At 45.7% G+C, this 18,024-nt stretch overlaps 1 protein-coding gene across 2 annotated transcripts in view; it reads right to left on the bottom strand.

The window, feature by feature from the left end:
* LOC139059894 (thiopurine S-methyltransferase-like) overlaps window positions 1-18,024 on the bottom strand; it is an 81,860-nt gene continuing 63,836 nt past the window's right edge. The window contains exons 6-9 of one of the 2 annotated variants that reach the window (XM_070538443.1): window positions 11,949-12,023; window positions 10,186-10,277; window positions 4,543-4,587; window positions 1-265 (exon numbers count right to left, since the gene is read on the bottom strand). In XM_070538443.1, coding sequence (XP_070394544.1) covers window positions 147-265; window positions 4,543-4,587; window positions 10,186-10,277; window positions 11,949-12,023 — 331 coding nt within the window. In that variant the 3' untranslated portion in view covers window positions 1-146. Of the gene's footprint in view, window positions 266-2,857; window positions 3,079-4,542; window positions 4,588-10,185; window positions 10,278-11,948; window positions 12,024-18,024 lie in introns of those variants that run through there. The other variant, XM_070538444.1, reaches the window with a different exon arrangement.

Below are 18,024 nucleotides of genomic sequence, written 5' to 3' on the forward strand. Positions count from 1 at the left end.
TCATATCTAAGAAGAACTTTTATTTTTAGACCAACTAAACCACAACTCACTACACAATAGCTGTGAGCTATAGTGCTGAAAACATATTAGCGTATTAACGCCCCAATTGTAGCGAAACAAGTACTATGTGCAAACATTCTAAGCTCTCACGTCAAGTGCGGCGTCATGTGCCATAGACAAAAAGTAAATGGCCCGCCGCCCTGGGCGTATAGTGCCGTCTTTTCAACTTTGCTATCCACCAGTGCAATCGTCTTTGCCACATCTCCTGCAAAAGGAATGGAACAGTATTAGTTTTCGAGGAATGCATTAGGCAGTTTCTGTAAATTCATTGCATTTAAGCCTCTGAGCACTACATTCCTGTTTTGTTTCATGGGCGCAACATGTAAGTAGGCAGGAGTGTCCATGCGTTAATGATTAGAGGACGAAGCATAGAGACAGAAATAAAGAACCAAGTTAAACTTGGGCAAGCATGAGTAGCCAAGCCCTGAATGAATTTATACTGCACCATCTTTTATATTTCGTGCCCTCGAGTCATTCTGCATTTGGAAATCAATCACATTAAAGAATAATTTATTCAAAGTTATTCATTCGCATAAAAAGTAAGACTAAAGACAGCATGACTAAGGTTCCAGAATACTAAAACTAGAATGGAGAACACCGGTGCAAATTTGCAAAAAATTCAATCCCTATAGTGAGATATATTTTTATCAGTGGATTGTCTCACAATATTCATAAAAGGGCGCTAAGCGTAAAGTTATTCTGAACATTTCTATTCCGATTCTGCAATCAGCCCTCCACGATTGGTCAAAACAATTTCGCGTCAGCACCCGCTGTGCCTGTCTGTCACATCACGACACAAAAATCGTGAAAACGCCCCATCTTATAGGATAAGCGCCCACTAATGATGCATGATTAGACCGAAATAAAGAAAAATAATTCCTGGTTCCATGCCTTTTTCGCCATTAGCGAAAAAGGCTTCATTTCACCAGCTGCTATTGGTGAAACGTTTTCTGGATATGCCCACCTTACCTGTCTCACACGATGTCACAAAACAACGAAAACTCACCACGTCAAAGGGACGTGTACGCGTTAAAGACACTAGATTTTGCCCAACAAAACTGGAAGTTTTTTCTGAATAGCCACAGACTATTCGCGTTCCGAATAGGATACAAGGTGGCTGCTCGCCGATCGTGGTGGCACTAGTTACTCGGAGCTGCCGGGGAGCATTGGATTCATTTGCGAATAATTTAAGATCTTGCGTGGCAGGCATAACGTTATCGAGACCTTTCGGTACGTACATGACAACGCACTGCCAAATTTACTTTGCTAAGGTTTTAATGGCGTCTTTAATCTTCCGTTGCACGCCGCCGTGATTTTCGGCCACCCAAAGCAAGCTAAGTAAGGCGAAGCGTACCTATCGCAGGCTCCGGAATTACACTCCTCATCTGGCTATTTACTTTCACTGCGCTGGCTCGGCCCCATCAAAACTATCGCCATTTGAGTGTGCTCCTCTACTCTTGTCAGCCACTAAGATAAGAGAAACTGCTCAATGTAGGCAATGCTATTTGCCTTGAAAGCAATAGATTATCACATCCTATAAACGAGAAGACTGTTTGATTGGGCTGTCAAACAACACTGCGGGTTGCCGCGCAATGCTTGCGTCGGTTGTAAAGTAAGTTTGACATCAAGTGATTGGAATAAAAACAGATTGGAATAGTTTTAGGTTAAAGGCCCCCAGATTCGCCATATTAATTTTAGTTAATGTATACCTAAACTTGGATAACAAACGGTAACATCGAACAAGGACAACTGGTACTTCAGTAGCGTGTGTCTATACCACAATATGCGCTAAAGGAAACTAAGCGATAGACAGGTGAGTGCATGCGAACAGCAATAACCTGCATGTTTATTTTGTCGGAGAAGAAGTGGGGCAAAGGAGGAACGGAGGCTGAGGTTCAAACAAAAAAATAATAAAGAAAGGATTATCTCCTCTGCTCTAGATAAACATGATGCATTAACCTAACTGAGCATTGTCCAATGATGTGCTGTAGAATTAAAATGTTGACACCGCCTTTACAAATAAGCGTAACCTTTTCAAGATAAGACAGTGTCGGATAAATCTATCGTATGGCGGAAACTACAGTCAATAGGCAATGTATGATTTCATTGTCGCAGTGACATTACTTTAAAGATCGCATGCAACAGCCCCGGAACATGGTACACAAGCTTCCGAATCGATAGAACTTACTCTAATGAGCACCTACTACTGATATTACGTGCACTATTCGCAGAACGACTCCAGCAGTTTACTTTGACCGCCTGCTTTGTCCTCCAACTTCCTCCAGTTCGCACAAATACTTATAGGCTTTCCTATGCACATACTCGCCCAATAACGATGCGTCAGACTTCTTAAAATGCCACAACTAAGCAGTGCCTCCAGATTGCGCTTTTGAAAAGGTTGTGGCGTGAATATGGCACCCGAGAAACACACGGCTAGGGCAATGTTTCGCCGTCTGGCGTTGAGACCAACAGCTCCGCTACGCAATAGCGAGGTGAAGTGATGCAAAACCTAAGTGCGATAATGAGGGGATCACAATGAATATGATTCCCGTGCGTGCGGTGGCACAAACATGAGCACAAGAGGTGATGTCGAAAATGTTACAAGCGTCGCGACATATTTGCGTCTTCCGCAATCGCATTCTGCGCTTGCACTATACAAAAGCACGGCTTTCGAGATTCGTTTTCCTTACTCCGAGAGAGCCGTGATTGAGGGCGCGATTTGGACCCCACTTAGTAGAACTATTTGAACGACAAAAAACCCCTGAGATTGCAGTATTGAGAGAATTTTATTGTAGACAATTTTGTGTATAGAAGAAACGTGTTGTGCAATACCACGTGCCTATCGTCGCGGTGACGGGAGCTGCAATACTACTTGCATATCAGCGAGGCGACGGGAGCTCCCACTTCTCCACGGCGAATCTAGAATTCGATGAGGGGGGACTTCAAAAAGCACCTAGCCATCTCCACGACGAATCAAGAATCGACGCGAGTGACGTCAGCACCTGCCCCGACTGGTTCCTGCCAATGAGGAGTCACCAAAGGCGACTTAAGGGAGAATCGGCGCATTGGGAATAGAGAGAGTCGCTTCCAGCCGCACATTCGGTGTGCGCTCTTACAGCTTCATGTAGGCTATCATCCACTATTTGTAAATATTGTATGAATTTTTTTTCGTTTTTTCTTTGTCTGCGGAAAGGGTCCATCTTTCATCCTCCACCCCGAAGTCACAACAAATGTTAAACGTTTTTTTTTTTGAACATTCATTACGGGATGGCCTTTAATACAAGGCATATTCAAAAGATTTCATGAAACTTGATACTGGCCGTTTCATGCAGCAAAACAAATTTGCTAACGCTTTCCTAAAAAAATTTACCCAAGTCCTAGGTTGATACTGCATGTCAAGGCATCCTATGCTAATAGCTTACAGCTGAAGTGAAATTATCCACAGGTGCCTAAATCCGCGTAGCCGTCGTGGCACCTACAAAAATCCGGCGTTCCATATTTGCACCATGGCTGCAAGAAATGTTAGACAGATCCCACGCAATTATAGATTTCACTGAGTAAATCATATAATTGCGCGACGTCTCGGCTTGTCGGGAAATAAATTATTCTTGGGAAGTACCAGGTCCGGGGTAATCAAACAAAAACTTAGAAATGATACTGCATGTGAGTGCAGGCTACGCTCGCACGCTACAGCTGAAGTGAATGTAAGGGCCGCTTTTAACAAAACTGGAAGGGCACCTTTCGGTTAAAATTGGTACATTCCATGGTAGTGTGTTGTTCACGAATCATTAACGAAGATGTGCAACTGTGGTTAATAATGGATGCGCATTCGTTTCGAAATACCGAAATGCCAATGGCTGCACACGCGTTAAACGTAAAGCCAGTTGAGCATTCATTAGAACGAAGCCGTTTCACGCTTTTCGTTTGTCCATTTTTCACGCTACGGAGGACGGCATCCTACAAGCTGCTCTTTACGTGTAGACATTCCCGAACCGTAATTATTAGCATGCTGCCTAATAAATGTTTTTTGCGTATGTCTTTTTTTCTATTTCACCATAGTTTATATAGCTTAGGATAGTTTAGACCAGTTGGTTATGTCCTGCAATACACTACAATATATCCCTTTGTATTCAACCACCAGCATCACGACGTGCTCAAGATCTAATCATCTGTGCCATGATACTTGCATCTGATATATTTTGTTGCATAATGAAAGATGACACCTTGAGAAATTATTGATATTTGTTCTCACGTGCCTCCAGATATCAGCAAATCATAAACATGAAAAGCAAAGAATTTCTATTGCAGCGAGACTACAAAATAGGACAATTTGTCGCAAAGTAATATGTGTGACCAGGAATTAAGCTTTTCATTTCTTACACTTTTTTATAATGTATCCTTGAAAAGCCAGAAAAAATATACGAACGTATATGCGCAAATATGCACTGTGGCATGGTGTGGAGTTTAGGCAAAAGTTATTACCAAAATGCTCCTTCAGGGCAGACTCTCCGGTGCTTTGGGGCGCGACTAAAAAGAAGAAGAAAACATGGGAAGCATTACAATGGGCGTGTGAGGTCTATAGTTAGTACAAACTAGACTCAAAGGACGACAAAACGATTCGCAAGGCTTGTGCTGAAGTTGTTCCAAGTTCGTTGTCTCAACAACTCGGCGAACTCCTGTGGTGATTTCCACAACGCGATATAATGAGCTGCAGACATCGGCATTGCGTTACATATCTATTCCGCAAAAGACTGGCAATGCCTAAAAATTGCCAGTACTTTACTGGTGATTTAAAATACGTGAACCGACACCCTCATGGTCAACGTGGTACAGGAACCAGCGATCTGTTTGGCAATACCGATATGTTTTAAAAAAGACTAACACCTGCTTATCACGAGGTTTCTACAGCTCCTTATAGTGACGTAATTGTTGAAAGACAACCGACATTTTACTTAGCTAACCAACAAATACTGCACTGTCCATGCTGTACGCATTGAGAATGTATGCCGGCCACAATTTTTTCGTATTATTTTTCAGGTTGCAAAGACCATCTGAACGAAAGATATCTTTGTGACATTACAAGCTCACGTAGTGTTGGCATCGCCTTACTGAGCGGAATCATAAAACTGCAAAACACTAAGTGGCGCTTAAGAGCTTGAATCGAGCAGACATAAATTTGAAAAATTGCTGTCTTGGAGGCATTCATGTACTATAAATAACTGGCTTCACTTTACAGAAAACTGTTATTTGTATCGTTCTGGTAAACTACAGTCATCTAACAAATATACGTACGCTCTCGATAACGGTCATTTGAAGGCTTGCGTAGAGAACTCGCCATGCTGCCAAGATTAGTGACTATTCATCAATGACAAAAGACTGCATTTCTCACGGAATCTATATTCATTTATTCACTAGTCTGTTTATGGAGGGGTCAGAAACGAATACATGGGTGCTTCGGCACGTCTCCTGACGCCTTCTGCCGGTGGAGCTAATGTCCAACGGATATGAGTATTGCACGTCCGCGAGTAACGCAAGGTCATCTGACTTGGAATAGTGGAAACGCGCAGTATTGCGCGCCCTGTTGACGTGGTCGCGAGCCACCTTGGAACTGCTCTCGGATGTTTTGAGATGTCACGTGAGCAGCTCGGGGAGCCTGACACTCTAGAGGGGCGCGTAAAACAAGAGCGTAGATTTCACGTGCGTACGCGAGCCGCGATGGGGCTGTCTACGTTGGGCGCATGGGTATTTCGATCCCACCATAGTTTCTATGAACGCGAAAATAAGATTGCCTGCTATTCGCTTCAAGCATACACTCTGGTTGCAAGGTTTGGCGATAGCATAAACAACAGATGGAAGTGGCGACAACAATTGAAAATGTTCTCATACACTTGGGAGCGCCTTGGGACGCGCGATAACATTTAGAGTTTTTATCAGGTAAGATATTTGGCACTGGAAAAATGAATAAACGATGTACGCAGGGTAATTGTCTCCTTCTAAAAAAATTGTCCCGATGCTGCAAACAGCTCATGAAATAAAAAAGCACGTAATGAAGAAAACTAACCAAGGAAGTAAGAATTAGTTTTCACAAAACAATACCACGCGTAGGAAATGTTACTACATGAAAGACTTCAGGTCATGCTAGGTACCGCCGTGATTGCTTCACACCGTCGGGCACGGTGTCATGATGCAGTCCTCCAGCCGTTGAAGGAACGTTTGGTGGTGGTAACAACTTTAATGACAATCCAGCAAATTTGTGGCCTGGGCCTAGGAACTTGTGCGTCCCAAATTTTTTAACCAACTACCCGTTGGCACTGCTTTCCGAACCGAAACACAGTTATTGGGTTCGTACTTCACGTAGCATCGTCGAAGAATGTAGTGTAGGCTGTCCATGCTCTGCAAGGTCTAGAGGCACACGTAGGTGAGCTCTCGGGCTCCTCACGCACACAAGAGATAGGCGGCGACGTTGAGGCTGTCTTCGTGGCTGATTTTCTTTAGAGTGGCGTCAAGCGTAGCTGCCGGAGTCCTTCTGAGAGACAGCTTTACTGCCGACATCTGGGTTGTGTATTGCACTACTGTGCTCTTGCCAAATGTTATGACGGATGTTTCAGCGAAAACTTTCAAACTTTTTTACAGCGATCTGGTTAGCGGAGCGTGTGCCGTCGTTGTCGGAGTTTGCTGAAACTTTCATGTCCAGCCACGGCTCGAGCGTCTTCGCTTTCTTCCACAGCTGCCTTGTTGGAGCCCCTGGGCGCGACCGCGCAAACGCGCTCGTGCTACTGCTCAGGTGTTCGTCGTCGTTGTCGTCTTCTTTCACAGGGGCCTCCATTTCCGCTCGTCATTTTAGCATAGAATTGCACTTCTGTCGTCGTAGCGGGGAGGCCGAGACTACGGGGCATGAGCCAATGCTTCAGGGGATATGAGGGATTCATTGTCTTACGTGACAGAGAGATTTCTTACTAAAGCACAAGGCTCTGATTGTGACATGTAAGCGCTGCCATATGCCGTCAGCTCAAGACCAAACAATTCCAGGTCCAACATCTCCGCATAAAGCACTGCAAGCGGAGAAGGCACACAGAGCAGTGCATACACAAGTGACGACAGCTCAAGATCAAGCGGCGGAAGAGACAACGAAAGACCAAGTAAGTACAACATTGCACACAACATGAATAAAAATCAACCAGATTGTTTTTATTTCAAGCCAAACCTTGCTCTCTTTACTGGCGCAACAAAAAGGCGCAGAACAACTTGCACAGGAAAAAAGCACGGAAAAGCACCGAGAAATACCTCACGTGCAAAAAAAATTACACTGGGAGATCCGCAACAAGAAAGCACTCGGAATGCACACAAAAGCGAAAATGACGTGAAAGAATGGTGAAACAAAAGAATTATAATATTTACTGCTTGCGAACTTTGACAGGCATCGTGTAACACTCGGTGTAACTAACACTACTTCGCTGTTCAACCATCTTCACGGACTTGAAGGGGCGTTGAATTATTAGGGGTTTCCTGTGACAGATAGCCCAATTTTAGTTCATTAGCTGGTCTAATCGAGGAGGTGGATATTGCTCGAACAACAAATCGAAGTCCATAATCGACCAATTAACAAAAATGTATTTTTTCCCTTTTTAACTAATTACATTATGGTCCATATAGCAATTTACAATCTCTAGCCGTGAAGTTCGCAAGGCAGATCGACTTGTAAGGAATTCTCAGAATGACAGCAGTTTCGAGATATCGATTCTCGAACTTTACGGAGAAATGCATTGATGTTCCGGTTACATTTATGCTTGAATGAATAAAGCGACGTTTTCTTAACAAAGTAAGTGACATGCTAATGCCCTTGTCCGCGACATGTGGGGATTATTGTCTCAAAACCAGTGTCATCCTGAGAACTTGTTCCAAGTGGATCCGCATTGCGAACCCCACGGCTAGAATTCACAATTTGCAATGTGGGCCATAAGATAGGTAAAACTTCATTAGTGAATTCTTTTTAATTATAAGTGTGTGCATTTCATTTTTCTTTTTCACGTGGAAGTTGTGTACGCCGCTTCGAGTACGACAACTCGTTAACTAGAATTGCGCTATATAGCACAGGCAGCCTTTAAGAATTAGGGAGCAGCTTAAATATATGAGCTCACTGCACTTCAGGGCACAAATTCGGAAACGTCAGGACACACTTGTCAACAAATATCAGGACACTTAATTGCATCGAAGGTGTCCGCTTTTAAACAGTCCATTTCCCTAGGTGACTACACTAGGGAATATGATCAATGTGCCTCGGCCAATTACAATCGCGCAATCGTTTGTGAAATGCCACCCATGACGTCGCAGCCTCCACGCGGACTTCGTGTTATATGTCGTGCCATCGTCCGCGCTTACGTCGGAACCACGTGGCCATTTGAGAAACCAAAGGCGAAGCAGTTTCCAAGGTATTCCTCGACGTCGGCCCCTTTCATCAAATAGTGGGCTCTCCATGACAGTCAGCTTCTCAGGGTCAAGGAGAGCCTTCTTTGTGGTAGCTTCCACTTCCACGGAGGGGGGCGGCTGTAGTAGCCGCAAAGTGAGCTCCTTTGTTTGCACGTCACAGTCTATGTCGGGTCCCGCCGCCGCCTGGGTGGATGCTGATGCAAGGGCTGCCTCGTGGGAAGCATCCAAGGAATGCCCTTTGCTGTTTAACATGTAACACAACTATGTCCTTCATCTACAGCGACTCATTTCAACGTGAAACAGGTTCGTTGAAGAACAGCACGTCTATACACATTATCACATACTCAGTGACCCAAGTTGGTCTGCTAGTTGGTTTCGAACCCTGTTACCCCAGCACATAAGCCCGATGCGCTAACATTCGACCATGGACTACCGTGTGACCCAGGTAGGCGTCAAAATGGTTAGATACAAACATACATAGAAATGTGCAAACACCTAGATTGCCCGCGAAAAGTGCGTTAAGTATTCAAAAAATGTCCATGCTTTAAATATCCATGTAGGCTGAAATACCTGATGTCCCTGTATTCTTTCAATTTGACTGATTATGCACGTGGCAGCCTCCGTCCAGCCCCTGTGTGACATGAATGTGAGCGTGTGGCCTCAAAATAATCTGCTGCCCCATGTTCTTGGTCCGATCACCTGACTTTGATTGCTGCTTTGCATAGTTTACGGCTTGACGCGTATAGTCACTTCAGCAGCAGGAGCGAAACGTACCGCTTAGTAGCGCGGTATGGCGAAGCTTTACCTACCAACACGTCACAGGAAGGTTGCACCGCGAGCCACGCAGCAGTATGTGTAGACAGCCAAATGGAACGAATAATTGACGGCAGTTTTAACTATAGCATTGTATGGCTCATGAAGCGGAAAATCCGCCGGTGTCCTCGGAGATGGTGCAAAAGGTCACGTGGTCACAGCCGATTAACGGGAGATGCACACCGTGTCGGCACTGGGCTCCTTGAAGCACCACCAGATGGCGCTTACCTCCGCGCATCCGCGGCAGTGCCAGCGGCGGCGCCAGCCATGCGGGGGAAAAAAGATAAAACCAGAAAACTTGACTTCGCACGTAGCGTTTCCCGCAGGTGTTTGCCGGTAAATATTACGGTTGCTTAGGCTGTTTGCCAGGGATCGGCAACTGTGCGTCTCTATATAGCACCGTCCCTCGCCGCGCTGCCAGTCGGTGCGGTGATTTCGGTCAGTTCTGTCGTGTACTTCGATAGACGAACCTTCGACTTTTCACTTAGTAGCTGCGCTCAGCTCCTTTGAACGTCCATGCAAGCATGCGAACGGGGCCGAGGCGCCAACATAGAGACGTCGCGATGCGTTCGCATTAACCCACGAAGGCATACCTAAGTGTTTTTTTTTTTTCGGGCTGCGTGACCATATTGAAAAACGCCCAATTGCACTATTATGATCATTTCCTTAAGCTTCCGAACATAAACACTTGCCTTTGAGCTTCTAATTTAAAACATTCTTGATGTTTTATTTAGTGAATTGATTGCTCTTTTGTTATATTTTGCAGATCATGTTCACCTGGGTAGATCATTTACCTACATTCAATGGTATAAATTAATTCTATAGGATGTCTCTTTTTAGTGTTCTAAGTAGCGCAAACACTGCACATTAAAATCGCAGGCTCACCCATGTTGGGAACACACTTCGCATCATAAACAACTGTCCACATGCCGTACGAGAAGTCTGGGGCCAGCAGGCTTTTGATCACCGCAGCATATCTGTAGGTAAATGTAAGCAGGGCAATTATGAATTTAAACCTTCACTCTGCGTCACACAAAGTGACCGACCTATAGAAAGAGGCGCTGATATCGCTCTCTTAACCATAGTAATTAAAAACCAGCCATGTGCCCAGAAAGCATACGGATACTACAAGATGCTGATCCCACATCTAGAGTGCGACACCAAACGCTAGCCGTTTCTAAAGTGTGTCTTGAGTGATAATGAGCATTCCAGGAGGGCCCCATTCGGGCCTGCGTAACAATTTTGGCAAAGCAAGAAATAGGTTTTCTCCTGAACGATTACAAACGCAAATGTAGCCTTCTATCGAACAATCTTGTCTTTGTCTGTTAATTCGCTTTAGCGATAGCATATTTGGCCAACTTACAGCGGAGGAGAACCGTTAGAAAAGAGCAACTCAGGGCTACATATGCATGCTAAGGCATTGCCGTTGCAAGTGAAGTTACCTCAGGTACCTTTTCCCCCACCTCCTGCTCCTAGTTTCCACCCTATCCTCCTCCTAGATAAGTTTTAAAAGCATTGTCCTCATTTGCTGCGCAAAAGCAAACCGAAACAACCTGATTACTAAGAAAATGATCTACAGGGTGTTTCAGAAAACGCGCATTTGAAATTTCTTTCAAATTCCAGGATGCAGGGGGGGGGGGGGTAAATGCCCAATTTTTCTACACTATTTTAACCACATACTCACAGGATTTAATATGGCTCTAGGTAGTATATATAGGATGGAATATTAAAATTACACTAATGAACATTTGCTGAAAACAAGTCAGGCGATTGATCTTTATTCACGACTTTAAGCACTTTTTAACCAGTTGCAGACATGCAACACCGGGTACTTCTCATTTCTGCAACGCATTGAATTCCTGCTATTTTGATCTAATAAACCCCAAATCGAACCCCTGAGAACTTTAACTTTCACGACGTCAGAAGACGCCGAGGAGTAACGCGACTAGCTACGCGGCACTGTCGGGCATTAAGTGAGTAAGCTCTTCGCATGATAACGTGTTCGCTACATGCTCGCTCAACGGTGAGTCATACACAGTCAAGCCACTCCTGGGCGTCTTCTAAGGTATTGAAAGTGGCACGGTTAAAAGATAAAACAGCCGGCGAGAACGTCGCAGATATGAGCAGCATTCGCAATTTGCGTGTCTGAAACCGTATATAAACTTCCTGCGTAACGGGCTTCAAGTCTCCAAACTGCATTCAATCATGTGGATCTTCTTAATGAAAAGCTCATTATTGTTGTTTTGAAAAACTATGGCTTTCTGAAAAAAAAACAATTATGAGATACCACCCTTTTCAGGTTCCGCAAAAAAAAGATTACTTTTATTTAACTGCTTCACAACTCTATTCTGAAGACGTACATTGCTTGTGCAGCTTGTAGGTGAGTTCATTTTGGCGCGCCATCAGAAAAATATTCCCGCACCCAGCACTCCACTAAAACTGATATGCGAAAGCAATCAAGTTTATTTACTTTTGAATGACGTATATCTGTTAGGTACGTTGGGTTTGAAATACTCGGTTCGTAGATTTGTGACCCTCTCGCAAATGAATAGCTTCTGCAGGTGTTGCTAAATAGTACTATTCTTTCCGCATGTAGCCATCGTTTTGTTAATGTAGCTGCATTATAAAAATATTTATTACTTGCATACCTGGCTCGATTCTCGTCGCTCATGGCTGTAAATCCAGATCTGTCCCAAACAATGTCCACAGCTCCAGTGCACTCCCTGCAGCAAAAAGTCAAATACGGGCTGCAGAGCACAAACAAACCTTTTACAACCAACCTTTCTAAATAAATGTTTATGACCATCTCCTCTCTCGCTCCGTTTATCTAGTTCGCCTGGCCTATAATATACGCGTTCTTTCATATATTTGATAGTTTAATTCACTAGAGGTGGTCCTCAGCGAAATTATAATTGTAGAGTTCATTTATTTTCCACAATGTTTGCAGGTGCTGCACATCAGGCTAAAAATGGCATTTTCAACGCGGATATGGTCATTGCCCATTTACCCCTACAGTCATGTTCTTGTGCTATCCTTTACGGCACAAATGAGCGGACCTTCCATGGGTTCATTGTCCACAGATACATAATTCGTAATAAATGTTCGTCAGCCCTTCAGCAGAATGTTGTGTACATTCGTAAGGGTGCTTGTTCATTTAATTATGCAAATAGGCCACTAACCATGAAGCTCACGAGAATTGTGAATAATGCTGCATTTTTGTAGCCTTCATAGGTGTGTTCACACCGCTTTGTTAGAAAACACATCCAATGAACTTGGTAGTGGATTGTTTTCGAAACGCTTTTGATTGCGCAGATAAATTCCAACGGCAGAAATTTTTTAAATGTCATGATGTTACGGGAAATGTCATGTATCATGAGTACACCCAACATTGGTTTCCTGAGAAGCTGAGTTTATTTCCCCATGTAGTGCCGATGACTATGAGCAGGAGCTTGATATAAGAAGCGTGAACGGGACTCTTGCGCAGCTAAATTAGGCATGATGGGAACTCTTCCGGCCCAAAACTCTGCAACCATGTTTCTATTAGAGTGAAGGAGACAACAAAGTGGCAACATAGTGGGTTTCAGGTGTGATGTTTAAAAATCTCATGCTAGTTTTCAACAATTACTTATGATGCTGCAAACGTGCCTTCCACAATGCTGATCCTTCCACAACGAGCATTGCACGACTTCGTGCTTCAAATACGGTCTGTCATTTCGGAAAGTCAGGGGTAAGGGGCAGCCCAGGATGTGACAGACAAACTTTAGTGATGTACGTTTGTTGCAACTAATTGATGCGTACCTATGAACGGTGAAATATGTACGCCCCAACGAAAGCAACAGATACGGAGAACAAATGACTATACCTAAAGCTATTCAAGAAAAGACAATTTCTGTATAAAACGCAGTGATCTGTTTATTCCACTACTAAAGTTTACTGTGAGCCAGTTCGTTACGTTTTCGTCGCTTAACTCCTACTCTTTCACCTTCCATGATGCCGTTAATCTCATGCTAGGAGCCAGAACAAAGTATTTCTAGTGCCAAGAGAAAAGGATTACTCTGCCGCAGCTGGCTTATTCTTTCCGAGAATGTTCAGTGTCTTTTCCACATAAGATCGAAACTAGCCGAAAGGTTCTTGGGAAGGTCGATTTAGCCATTCCACAGAACATTTCTAATGAAGTTGATAAACCTTCTGAGCTCAGACAGAGTTGGTTCCGCCAGCCGGCTGTTTTTTATCGTGTTCATTTATTCATATTGTTACAGAGATGTTGGGTGTGTAGAAAATTATATTTACAATGAATATACAAAATGAGTCCAAGTAGATAAAATGGCTGACCACCAACAACCCGCAGCAGCCACCATCTTGCATTCTTCTTCTACCTCTTTTCGTTCATCTTTCCGTAACAGGACCCCCGGGTGGTGAAGCGCAGTCTTGGCGAATAGTAGGCAAAGAACTGCGAGCGCAATATGCCTTCAGCCGCGAAACACTCGAAGTAGGACCAACTCAACGTAGGACTTCATAAGGCCCTGTGTAGCGAGAGAGAAGCTTCTGAAGAGGCCGACCCGGTGACATGGTGACGAAATCAGTACCCAAGCACCTGGTGCGAACTGAACATCGCGATGCCGCCGGTCGTAACGCTCTTTTTGCAGATGCTGCGAGGCTAATAAGCGAGATCAACCGACTTGACGCGCCATGTGAGCGTCATCGATGACTTCACGAGCGTACTCAGTGGCAAAGCGGAGCACAGAAGGTATGATGGTGTCAAACGGCAAAGTGCGGTCGCGACCATGCAAAAGATAAAAGGCTGAACATCCAGTGGTGTCATGTCGGGACGAGTTATACGCGAATGTCATGTAGGCCAGAGTGGCGTTCAAGTCGCGGTGATTGTTCCAAATGTACATCGACGGCATCTCTGTGAGTGCTACGTTGAGGTCTTCCGGGAGACGTTTGTGAGTGTTAGGCGGTGAACAGCTCGTGCTCAGTGGCACAAGAGCGGAGGAGGTCGTCCACAACTCGAGACAAGAATGAGCGCCGCGGTGTGTAACTAACTGTCGAGGTGCACCGTGCTGGAGAATGACTTCGTGAAGTAGAAAATCAGCGACGTCTGTTGCGCAGCTAGTCGGCCACGCCTTTGTTATCGCGTAGCGTGTCGCGTAATCAGTAGCGACGGCGATCCACTTATTCCCGCTAGTCGTCGTCGGAAAAGGGCCAAGCAGGTCAAGGCCTACGCGAAAAAATGGTTCAGAGGGAACTTCAGTTGGATGGAGTCGGCCGACAGGTGGCAGGGGAGGTTTCTTCCGGCGCTTACACAAGTCGCAAGTTGCGACACAACAACGCACAGAGTGGTAGAGACCCGGCCAGAAAAACCGGCGTCGTGCGCGGTCATATGTACGCAAAACTGCAATGTGTCCCGCCGTTGGTGCATCGTGAAGTTGTTCGAGAACGACGGATCGCAGATGACGAGGAAGGGCAAGGAGCAACTCGAAGCCTTCAGGGTTGACATTGCGGCGGTAGAGGATGCCGTCGTGCAGCACAAACATGCGGCACGTGCCGTCGGTGCTGCCAGATTGCCGTCCGGTGATGATGGACTGTAAGGATGCGTCGCGTTGTTTTTCAGCGCGCATGTCGGTCATGTCAGTCAAAGCCGTCACGCAGGTCACCGGATAATGCGCAACGAGATCAGGGCAATCCACGAGGTGACGCCAGGGGCAGTCAGCGTCCTTGTGCAGACGCCCACACTTATAATTGACAACAAATGAATACTCCTGGAGCCGTAAAGCCTAGCGACCAAGCCGTCCTGTGGGGTCCCGGAGGGAAGACAGCCAGCAGAGGGCGTGGTGGTCTGTAACGACGGAAAACGTGCGGCCGTATTCATATGGTCGGCACTTGGCGGCAGCCCAAACTAAAGCCAAGCACTCCCGCCCGGTGATGGAGTAATTTCTCTAGGCAGGTGACAGCAGGCGGCTGGCGTAAGCTATCACGCACAGGGTACCTGTTCTCGCCCGGTACCACGGGCGAGAACAGCGGCGATGCCATGGCCGCTTGCGTCAGTGTGAACTTCGGTAGGTACAGAAGTATCAAAGTGGGCAAGTATGGCAGGGGTGGGGAAACACCCGATAAGAGCGGCGAACGCGTGAGCCTGCTCCGGGTTCCATGAGGATGGCTTGTTCTTGTTTAGAAGATCCGTCAAAGGCCCAGCAACGCCGATGAAGTTTTTGACGAAAGGCGAAAGTAAGAACACAGGCCGATGAAGCAGCGCAAGTCAGAAGCAGAATGTGGCACAGGGAACCTGCGTACGGCACGAACTTTTTCCGGATCTGGTTGCACACCGCATGCGTCAACGAGGTGTCCCAACACGGCAATCTGACGGCGCCCGAATTGACACTTCGTGGAGTTCAGTTGCAGGCCGGGTTTTCGGAATACCGCAAGAATTGCAGCGAATCGGATAAGGTGGCTGCCGAACGTGGGCGAAAAATAATAACGTCGTCAAGGCAACAAAGAAAGGTCGTCTATTTCTCGCCTTGCAGAAGAGAGTCCATCATACGTTTAAATGTCGCAGGAGCATTGCATAGGCAAAACAGCATGACTTTGAACTGATATAAGCTATCTGGCGTGATGAAGGTCGTCTTCTCGCGGTCCATTTCATTATCTCATCTCTGCCAGTAGCCAGATGGAAGATCGATAGACGAGAAGTATTTAGCTCCGTGCAAACAGTCCAAGGCGTGATCGATGCGTGGAGTAGGTAGACGTCTTTTCGCGTGATCTTGTTTAAGTGGCAATAATCGATGCAAAAACTCCAGGTGCACCTTTATTTTTCCCAAGGATGACAGGCGAAGCTCAAGGGCAGGCTGATAGCTCGATGACCCCTTTGCGGAGCATTTTGTCAACTTCTGATTGTATGACTTGACGTTTAGCATACGTTACCCGACAGGGACGCCGACGAATAAGATTCGTGTTTGCACTGCTTATACGGTGGTGAACGACAGATCTTTGGCCTAAAGGCCTGTCGCCGAAATCAAAGATGTCACTCTACGATTCGAGCAGGAGGCGTATGTCCGTGGCCTGAGCAGAGGTGAGGTCAGGTGCGATCATTTTCGCGAAGTCATCCGTTAAGGAACCAGAGATGTGAGCTGCAATTGACGCTAATAAGCCATCTCGGCATTCAAACTCTCAATGTCAAATTTGGGACCACTAGAAACGCTGGCCAAGAACATACCGGCTGGAATGACTTCAGGGCACAAGTTGTATAAACTTTTTTAAAACAGGGTTGAAGTGCCTCAGACAGGCTGGCCAACGTTTCGATAGGTGGACCTATCTTCGTCAAAGGCGACCTCGTCATCCTCGGCGTGTTAGTTTTAAAGGGTTAGTGCAGTGACGTCACGTGCGGGTGTTGTTGCTGGCGGCTGGTTTTAAAGAGAGAGATTACAAGAGGGAACAGGCGCTGTCGTCCGACGTCTGTGAGCCTCATTCTCAAGACGAAGGGACAAGAGCGTGAGAGTGGGCACGCGGGGAGGAAAGAAACGAAATAGAAGCAGAAAAAAGGGAAAAAAAAAGCAGGGGGGTGCCAGGGCCGTACCAAGACACAACAAAGGGGGGGGGGGGAGTGAAAGAAAAAGAAAGAGAAAAATGAAATCTTTAAGAAATATGGGGGCTTGGGAGCGTGTTGGGGATGCGAGCGGTTAGGAGGTAATCCGGGGGAGTCGTTGGCGGCATGTTTTTGAGGCATTAGAACGGCCGGTCAAGCAATAGGTCGAGTAATTTTGAAATAGTTAAGGTGGCGACGGGGAGTCTGCGGTGCAATATGTGGGGTGAATGAAAGGCAGCGGCATGGTCTTTCAAGGGGCACTGCCCCACGCGCTTAACGTAGGTGTCGTTACGGCGGCATCCAGAAGGCGATGGTTGAGGCGCCGAAAAAGGCATATTGACTTCGGCATGTGTTGTCGAGGGGGTTTCAAAAAAAAAAGGACTAAAAAAAGGGGTAAGGGGGAAGGGGGGGGCGAAATCGGTATAGCAAACAGGAGGGCGACGCGTGCAGAAGCGGGCGCGGGCAAGTGTACATGGAAGAAGGGGATCGTACACTTGGTATAGACGTAAAATCCTGAAAGCGTACATTAAATTGAGTAGTAAGCAGGAATTTTTTTTTCCTTTCCCTTCTCCTTTTCTCCTCTTCCTCTCTCCCCCTCTCCCCCCCCTCTTTTCCTCCGAAATGAAAGAGTAGGTGAGGTTAAGAATTAAAGTTGGCTGGTGGCCTAATGTGTTTTGTGTATTGGTTGATGATATGAGAGTTTCAGATTTAAGTTACAGCTTTTAAAGATTCTAAGTTGCCGCGTGCCAAATTAATTCCTGTCGGGTGTAGGCAATTAAACTTGTGTATGAGGTATGATTCCGTGTACTTCCTTTCGCGAGGGGAACGGAAATTTGTTTGTAGTATATAGAGCCTTGCTTTGTCAAACATATGTCCATGTTCATTAAAGTGGCTGGCTACTGCTTTGGGTAAATTGTGTTTTGTGTCCGCGCGGTGACCATTGAGTCTTGTATTGATTTGTTGTCCGGTCTCACCTATGTATTGTTTGCTACAAGCGGCGCATTCTAGACAGTAGACTACATTGCTTGATGTGCAGGTGAAAGCCGAAGTTACTTTGTGTGTGTAATTCGACGCTGTACTTTTTACTGTAGTAGTGGATTGAATGTGTTTGCATGTAGAGCACCTGGGGCGACCACAGGGAT

This window comes from Dermacentor albipictus, chromosome 5 (assembly GCF_038994185.2).
Source record: "Dermacentor albipictus isolate Rhodes 1998 colony chromosome 5, USDA_Dalb.pri_finalv2, whole genome shotgun sequence".
In the NCBI taxonomy this organism is placed as follows: domain Eukaryota; kingdom Metazoa; phylum Arthropoda; class Arachnida; order Ixodida; family Ixodidae; genus Dermacentor; species Dermacentor albipictus.